Below are 9,171 nucleotides of genomic sequence, written 5' to 3'. Positions count from 1 at the left end.
GCTCTTGGGGTAATTTTGGGCGGCCGGCCACTCCTGGGAAGGTTCACCACTGTTCCATGTCTTTGCCATTTGTGGATATTGGCTCTCACTGTGGTTCACTGGATTCCCAAAGCTTTCGAAATGGCTTTATAACCCTTTCCAGACTGCTACATCTCAATTACTTTCTTTCTCAATTGTTCCTGAATTTCTTTGGGTCTCGGCATGATGTGTAGCTTTTAAGGATCTTCTGGGGGACCTTACTGTGTCAAGCAGCTCCTATTTAAGTGATGCCTTGATTGTGAACAGGTGTGGCAATAATCAGGCCTGGGTGTGGCTAGAGAAATTAAACTCAGGTGTGGACAACCACAGTTATAGTATGTTTTAACAAGGGGGGCAATCACTTTTTCACACAGGGCCATGATGGTTTGTATTTTTTTTCACCTTTAATAACAAACACCTTCATTTACAAATTGCATTTTGTGTTTACTTGTGTTGTCCTTGACTATTGTTTAAATTGGTTTGATGTTCCGAAACACTTAAGTGTGACAAACATGCAAATGAACAGGAAATGAGGAAGGGGGCAAACACTTTTTTCGCACCACTGTATAGCAATTGTAAGCCAATTTGGATAAAAAAGTCCGCTAAATGAGATGTAATGTAATTATGTATAAAAGAGTACTCCAGCAATTTAACTGTGCACTGCTATAAAGGTGGAGGATTTCCAAGAGACAGATTATAACTAGAAGGTCAGAAACTGAAGCAGCAGAGGCCGAGATATTCAAATTTTTTGTCCCTAATATGGTTCAAACACTAAAAACACTGTATTTCTGTCATTTGAACATGAGTAATACAGCACAATTTCCATCTCATTGTAGCTACTTCCCTCATCAAATACATACACAACTGAATCTTTTTAGTTTTTTAACACACACACACACACACACACACACACAAACACACACACACACACACACACACACCTCCATGTGTTGCTTGCACGTAATTGCACAACAGTTATTAAACACCAAACCATAGTCACAATGTATATGTCCTTGGCCAACAAAAATTACTGTTTACCTTCCCTCGCCATTAAAGAGTAGGGTTTGATCTCTCCATCTGGCTTTTTTAGGGGAACTTTTCTCAACTGAGCCGCTGTGGAGGAGAACACACTCAAAGCAGGGCCAAAAACAAACATACTGTCCTTCACAAGCTACATTTTTACACCATTTTCTCTGCCAGTACAATACAATTACAATGTGAAAGCTGAAATATGAGGTATAATATACAACAATTTTTACACAAAAAAAAAACACATACAGACTAATTAAAAAATAATCCCTTTCGATCATCACTTATGATCCACTAGAAATAGCAGTAACAATAGCAGAAAAGGTAGTGCCCAAAAATGTAGGCAATTTTTAGACGGTGGAGATTACAGCTACAAATTTGTGAAGGGAGTGAGTGGATAATATGGATACAGGAGAAATATAAAGTTATATTGTTAAGTTAGTTAAATCAATAGGGGTCTGCTATGTTGCTTTTAGAATACTACTCTTTCATTTTTGAACTTCTAAAAACTGCATCAATGGTACCTTTTCCCGTTTAGTGCTTCTAAACTAGTGGGGTCCCAGGGGGTCCCCTACATAAAGGGGAATCATTTAATATACTATAATTCCATCCATAAGTAACATAATGACAGAATGTTTGAAAATTTTGGTCATGGCTTTTACACTTTATGTAATAAAATATCTAAAAGCAAAAATATGCTAAATGGGGGTCTGTGGTCTGATTTGTTAGGGGTCCTTGATGTGAAAATGTTTGGAAACCACGGAGTGTCACATTTAACTGGCAAAAATTTCTACCACTTTTACACCAAGGTCTCAACCAGGGTTGAATCAGGGTTGACTTTGTTTGAAAGGTTTAACTTGCATTGATCGACTCGGCTACACAAACCAGGTCAAGAGGTGGGTACGGCGTGCCTTCATTTCAATGTGAATTGCACACAACCAAGGATAACAACCAGGGGCTGGAGAAATTATGTCAATGAATTGTCAATTGAACAATCAATTGAATTGTGTTAAAATATGCTACAGTGTTTTTGGAAATGTAAGGGTTTGGCAGCATTTTTATGAAAGGGATTGAGATGCAGAGGCTGCGATGCAAACTAACTGGTTCATTTCTGAATATTGTGTTGTTGGAAAGGGAACAAGACAGGGCTCACTTCTTTCTCCATTGTTGTTTTGTTAAGCCATAGAGCCTTTGGCAGCAGCCATAAGGGGGAAGACTAACTTCCCAGATGTTATGGCAGGAGGCGTAGTGAACAAACGTATGGTTATTGCGGATGAAATATTACTTTTTGCGTATAAGTTAATAGCTATCTAGGCGGAATTATCAACTATTTTTGAAATGTTCAGGTTACAGGATAAATTGGTTCAACTCAGAAGCGTTACGTTTAACAGCTCAGTGCCCCATAACAGCCTTCCAATTAGGTGCATTTCAGTGGCTAAAGCAAGGTATTGTATATCTGTATATCTAATTTCCTTCCTTAGTTAAAGATGATGTTCCTATATTTTAAGAAATTACAAAGAATGATGGTTTGGGTATACCAAATATGATGTATTATTACTATGATTTTAACTTAAGGCATGTGGTTCACTGGTCACTTCATCTTAAGAGAGCCCCTGCTATTGTATTGAGAAATGTGTTGTTGCCCCATTATTGCCCTTACAATGCCTGTTGAACTGTATGGTGATCAAAAACATATGCAAAAATCTATTACTTAAATGTTGTTAGGACCAAAGTGGCCCGGCTGTTTAAACTAGATTTAAATACTTCGAGTGTTTGACAAAATCCAAAGTTATGTGTAGATCTTCCCTTTTTAGAGGGATTGGTTGGAAAAGGCAATCGTCACATTGGGGGATCTGTCTTTCAGTGGGATATTGAAATCCTTTGAGGGTACAGTACAGCAATTTGGAATCCCTAGGTCAATTTTTTTGATATTTTACATATTTGCAACTTCCCCGTATGTTAGTGAAGATATTTGAATCCAGTTCTTTTGCGCCAAAAGCACCAGAATGTTTAGATAAAGTGTTGAAATACGAAAAAGGTCATGAGACTTCTTGGGTATTAATTTATGCTTATGCAGAACTTGGGGGGTGGAGGCTGGACAGGGATCAAGGTAGTCCACTGAGGAGTGGGACAGAATCTGTAGGAATATCAAAACTACGTCAAGCAATGTTAGGGTCCGCCTCATTCAGGTCAACATTATGCATTGCTTATATTGGACTCCATCCAGATTGTTTAGAATTGGCCTGAAAGACACCAAATAGTTGGAAATGTAAGACAAATGATCCTATGACGAGGTCCAGGAATGTTAGACTGTGATACATAATAACATATAGAGTGTAGTCCTACTCTATCTGTAAAGTGTATTGAGCTATCTCTTGTGATGATTTTATACTATAAATAAAATTGAATTGAATTGAATGACAAACTATGTTGGATTGCAGGAACCCAGGTTATATTCAGCCCAGGATAATTTGTTTTGGGAGATGGGTCAAATGGGTCAAAACTAAGGGTCCAAACTAGTTTATGGATGGCAGTCCAGATTATTTTAGGGGGATGGAAAAATCAAGGGGTGCGATCAATCAAGGAGTGGGTTCGTGAGATGGCCAGGGTGGCATTTCAATTTCATGTTAATGGTTTGCCAGATGGATTATACGTATACTTTAACCCTCGTTAACCTGGATTATGAAGTTTTAAAGTGTTGTTGTTTGTTTCCCCCATGATGTATTTTGGCTGGAGTGTTTTTTACTCTTGTTATTTATGTATTTGACATTGACCCTGTTCAGCACTTTGGTCAACTGCTGTTGTTTTTAAATGTGCTATAGAAATAAAATTGACATTGACATAATTGGGGACTGTACCTGACCTTTCTGGAGGGCTCCTAAAAAGCTTTGTGTTGACCAACACCAATTATTTCTGCATTGCGCCCCTGGGTTGTTACCCAGGTTGTATCTGATTTGTCATGACCAGGGATCAACCCGTGTTTACTTACTTGATTTGAATTGAGAAAATTAGGGTTGAACACTGGTCAGATAACCCTGGTCTGACCCTGGTCATTGGTGTGAAAGAGGTATTTGAGACATTGGAGGGTCAGGGAACAGGCAGGTATTCTCCTGTCAGTCAGGGGGTCTGTGCAGGCTTGAGGTGGTCTACTGGTTTTTCTTCTCTGGGTTTAATATTTGACATGACATGCAATATATGAGATGTATTATACCAGTAAAGATAGATAAATACAAGTGACGGGAAACTGAAAGTGAGGAAGTGAAACTGGTTGAAATGTTATGAGGAAGAGACCAAGAGCAGCAAACATATAACATGGATCTTATAATGAGAAAAGGAAGGACAACAAGCTGGGGACATATGAGAAAAGAAATGAGATTATAAAAGTCCTTACAAAAAGCGGTACATCCCCTGATCCGTCAGAGGAGAGGAGGGAGAGCCTGAGAAAGTTTGGTGAAACAAAAGATTTTGGAAGTGGGAAAAGCAGATCAGCACTCTTGGGTTGAGTGCCCCATTTTTAGACTTACAGACTCTAATGAGGGGGATTTTAGTCTACCCGCATAGATATGTGTAACAAAAAAAGAGAATTCCTTTGTGATGCAAAAAGCAAAAATTAAGTTTACAGATGTAGCATTCAAAATAAGTTATGTAACTGAACTTGATAACATGATTTCACAAAAGTATGTGGGTGTAACAAGAATGCCAAGGTAAGGTTGTCACGTTTGAAGCCACCCACTTGCCCACGACTCAATGCTCAAATTACCAAGGAGAGAAAAAACAATTACACAACCCTTTCACAACAGCATATAACAAAGCAGTTGGATTAGAGCAGTGGAAAGGTTACCTGATCTGTTGAGGAAGAAGCCCTCATACACCACAAAGTTATTGGCCTGGACAGAATAAAAAAAAAGACAAGAAATTTAAAATAGCTTATGATAAAGGTTACTGTCAATAATGTTTCAATACCAGATTAAGACATAGGTTATTACACCGTCAGTTGTTGGCGTCCAACAATTATTAAAACAACATAATTGAGATAAAAAAGATTTGATGAAACAAGTGGATCTGACTAGATAATCTGATTGGTCAACTAAACATTTAGAAACAAGCTCAAACCAGCATGACAGCACAGCTGGAGCAGTTTGAACACACAAAAATATGAGGATTTCCAAGTTAACATTCCAGAGTTAAATCAATTTTTTTTTTTTTTAAATGTATTTGTCATAAAAATAAATCAAGAACCACAGTGGAACACAGAGAAACTTCCACAATAATATAAAGCGACTCATTTCTGACATTGCCAGACTATCAGCAGACACCTTAGTTACAACACGATTGAGAAAAACAGGTTTTGTGGTTATATGTGCCGTGTTTATTCAGTTTGGGCTTTGGTTTGCGCTTTCGCCCCTCCCTAAAAGCCCAAACTCACTTTAAGCCAGGCTGTGTAATGTTTAGCTCACCTCGAGCCAAGAAGGTGGAAAGAAAGCCTTTAGTCAACAAGAAAGGTAAATCAATACAGCTGTTTGGAAACACTTTGGTTTCAAGGAGTCCAGCAAGAAACAACAACAAATACTGTGCAAGATTTGGTCTGCACCACAAGGCAATATGACCAGGGAGCGATTTGTCAGGGGGGATGCATGGGATTTCCCCCTTTCTGGTCTACATATCCCATGAAAGTTCACTTTAGGCACCAAAAAGACTTGATACGTTGAGGAAAAGTTAGTTGTCGGATTAACACTCTCAAACAAGCATTTGCTGGGTGAAAGTATTCAGCTTTTGCTGCAGTGTGAACTCTACTCGTCTGCTGTATGTTGACACCACGTTGTTCTATTTAATTTTGAGATTATTTTGCACTGGAAATTAAAGTTCATAAATAAGTGTTTTGGCATAATTAGGGGGTCCCCGCTCCATCTCGCCATCAGTTTGGGGGTCCTTGGCCTGGAAAACGTTGAAGACCCCTGCGTTACACCATGCCACTGTATCACCATTTCACCCGAGTTCCACAGCCTGCCCTGTATAACAAATGCCCTGAGGAAGTTGCAATATCTACATGTGAATACTTTGCCACCACAATGGACATAGTCCAGTAGTCAGCTGCACCATGGAGCCATCTTATAATTCATTACATCCTGAAGACAACACAGATCCAAACATCATAGACTGAGGGAGACCATGGCTGTATTTATTTTGAATTGGGATCATTTGTGTTTAATCACATTACTCTCTACTCGTGCCAGTGAAGAGCAGATGGCACCAACAACACTTCTTTCTGCATCAACCACGGCCAATATAACCACTGTACTACTACTACTACTACTACTACTACCGATAATGGAAAAAATCTTACATTGCGATATTTCCAGTGTTGCGGCTCCGAACCAAAACGTTAGTTGGGACAGACCGACCCCTTGTTTCTTTAGGCTAACTATATTAGCTTTAGGCTGAATGATTTCTGCGGGGGGAAATGGCCGGGAGACGTTGTGATAATGTTGCTTTAATCAGGTGATTTAGTTTGTATTTGCAGAGAACATAAAACACTGACTACTGTAGCTTCACTGACTACCCATCAAAAACTATGCGCATCGCTGTGTCAGCGGCAGCTGCTGCCTACAGTGTTTTTCTACACACGGAGAGCCTTATTTAGGATAGAATAAATCTTTATTGTCCACCAGGTTGGACATTTTTCTTTGGCTCGTCAGACCTACAGTACAAGACAGTTAAACATACAGACAACATTTCAAACATAGTAAGTAAAGTATAAAAAGATTCAATAAAAATATCAGGATAAAAAGGAATACAAATGCTTGTATTAATTAAAATAGCAGCTCAGTTTGATTGTCACTTGATTTGGTTGAGGATACTGATACTGATACTTTCACATAACAGTTAAATCAATAGGGGTCTATAGAATACTACTCTTTCATTTTTTAACTTCTAGAAACTGCATTAGCCCACGTACACGTTGCCCACATGGCTACCTGTCTTAACAGGGAACAGTTGGACAGTAATAATCATGTAAAAGGAGAAACGATGAAAGTTTACCTTTCTATCAAGCAGCAAAAATGGAGAATTGTCAACATCGCAACGTCCTGCAATGTGACTATCGCGCATGCTCACATCACAATGTTAATGCTAAAACCCTATATTGTTCAGCCCTATTTGCATCTGTTGTGGAAGTCAAAGAACTCTGAATCTTACTCACAGCATAGCTTAAAAAAACAGGTTCACATTTCCTCCAAAAAACTTAAAACGTCAAGACTTGAAATCCATCCATAGTGATAGTAAAGTACAGACTGTACCTGAGGAACACTTGGTGTCAGGCAATAATGCTTGGCCAAGAAAGACAGGAATTTAGGCGAGGGCCTGTCGTATGCCATCAGAACCGGCTCTAATTTCTTGTGCTGCAATAGAGAAAGAGAAAATGTGCAGCCGGTGATAAACAGCACACAGAAATTAATGTCATAATCATCTGTACTGCAGAGGGCAGATCACTAGCATTACTTCATTTAAATTGTTTACATTTCGATCAATAAAGTTGTGAAGTGCAAAAAGTTATTGTGGGAATCCAGGGTTCCTAAAGTTTAGAAATCATTGAATAATCAGTTCAAAACGTGATACTTTCACACCTCTGCACTGCAAATCACTGAGTAAAGTGGTTATTTTTGTTTGTAATATTCCATAGTCAAAAAGTGACTATGTCTAATGAAAAATATAACAATAAAAAGTGTTATTAGACGTTGCATTTCATTTGAAGCATACTGAGCGTGTGCCTAAGTTTATGGTGTGTTCTGTATCCCTCCCTCCAGGATTTTGAGATGTTGCCAATTCAGGCAAATTCAAAACAATCGCTGTGACTTTTTTGCAAATTTGAGCAATAACCAGAGTTTCCGCAACTTCAACCAGTCCCAGCAGTCCCTCGTGCCAGACTTTGTATCAGTATGTGACTCTGAGAGCCAATGACCAAGCTGGAGTGAGAACGGGTAAACGTCACATGTACGTGGCCATATTTATTTCCTTGTTTAACGCGACGTGTGTGACTTGAACATCTCACATTTAACAAAACAACATACAGACTGCCTCTCCGGGGAACCATCACCTTATCGTGGTGGAGAGGTTTGTGTGTCCCTATGAACCTGAGGGCTGTGTTGTCTGGAGCTTTGTGCTCCTGGTAGGGTCTCCTATGGCAAAGTGGTCTCAGGTGAGGGGCCAGACAAAGAATGGTTCAAAAACCCCATGAAAGACCGAGGTAGAGAGGGAGTGACCCTGCCCGGAGGAAGCCCGGGGCCCCCGTCTGGAGCCAGGCCCAGACGGCGGGCTCGTCAGCGAGCGCCTGGTGGCCGGGTTTGCCACGGAGCCCGGTCGGGCACAGCCCGAAGAAGCTACGTGGAACCCCTATCTCCATCCCATGGGCTCACCACCTGTGGGAGGAACCGCTGGGGTCGGTTGCGTTGTCACATGGGTGGCGGCGAAGGTCAGGGGCCTCGACGGACCAGACCCGTGCGGCAGACGCTGGCTATGGGGACGTGGAACGTCACCTCTCTGTGGGGGAAGGAGCCGGAACTTGTGCGGGAGGTGGAGCGCTACCAGTTAGATCTGGTGGGGCTTACCTCTACGCACAGTCTCGGTTCTGGAACCATACTCCTGGATAGTGGTTGGACTCTGTCCTACTCCGGAGTTGCCCAGGGTGTGAGGCGCCGGGCGGGTGTGGGGATACTCACAAGTCCCCGGCTGAGTGCCGCTGCGTTGGAGTTTACCCCGGTGGACGAGAGGGTCGCCTCCCTACGCCTGCGGGTGATGGGGGGGAAAACTCTGACTGTTGTTTGTGCTTATGCACCAAACAAGAGTTCAGAGTATTCGGCCTTCTTGGAGACCTTGAATGGAGTCCTGTATGGGGCTCCAGTAGGGGACTCCATAGTTCTGCTGGGGGACTTCAACACACACGTGGGCAATGATGGAGATACTTGGAGAGGCGTGATTGGGAGGAACGGCCTCCCTGATCTGAACCAGAGTGGTTGTCTGTTGTTGGACTTATGTGCTAGTCATGGATATTCCATAACAAACACCATGTTCGAACATAAGGATGCTCACAAGTGTACGTGGTACCAGAGCACCCTAGGCCAAAGGTCA

The 9,171-nt window shown here is 41.1% G+C and overlaps 1 protein-coding gene and 2 long non-coding RNA genes across 4 annotated transcripts in view; 2 read left to right on the top strand and 1 right to left on the bottom strand.

The window, feature by feature from the left end:
- The window catches only part of LOC117957347, a 9,185-nt gene extending 6,869 nt beyond the window's left edge, over nt 1-2,316 (top strand). Inside the window, exon 3 of the long non-coding RNA XR_004659482.1 lies at nt 2,228-2,316. This is a non-coding gene — a long non-coding RNA (uncharacterized LOC117957347). The remainder of the gene's footprint in view (nt 1-2,227) is intronic.
- Nucleotides 1-9,171, bottom strand: part of atat1 (alpha tubulin acetyltransferase 1) — an 18,737-nt gene that overhangs the window by 3,520 nt on the left and 6,046 nt on the right. Inside the window, exons 6-9 of one of the 2 annotated variants that reach the window (XM_034893024.1) lie at nt 7,344-7,445; nt 4,889-4,934; nt 4,439-4,484; nt 1,057-1,131 (exon numbers count right to left, since the gene is read on the bottom strand). In XM_034893024.1, coding sequence (XP_034748915.1) covers nt 1,057-1,131; nt 4,439-4,484; nt 4,889-4,934; nt 7,344-7,445 — 269 coding nt within the window. The remainder of the gene's footprint in view (nt 1-1,056; nt 1,132-4,438; nt 4,485-4,888; nt 4,935-7,343; nt 7,446-9,171) is intronic. The other variant, XM_034893026.1, reaches the window with a different exon arrangement.
- The window catches only part of LOC117957349, a 15,859-nt gene continuing 15,373 nt past the window's right edge, over nt 8,686-9,171 (top strand). The window contains exon 1 of the long non-coding RNA XR_004659484.1: nt 8,686-8,695. This is a non-coding gene — a long non-coding RNA (uncharacterized LOC117957349). The remainder of the gene's footprint in view (nt 8,696-9,171) is intronic.

Source organism: Etheostoma cragini, chromosome 14 (assembly GCF_013103735.1).
Source record: "Etheostoma cragini isolate CJK2018 chromosome 14, CSU_Ecrag_1.0, whole genome shotgun sequence".
Lineage (NCBI taxonomy): Eukaryota > Metazoa > Chordata > Actinopteri > Perciformes > Percidae > Etheostoma > Etheostoma cragini.
Note: the sequence above shows the minus strand (reverse complement) of the source record. Positions and strands in the feature narration are given on the sequence as shown.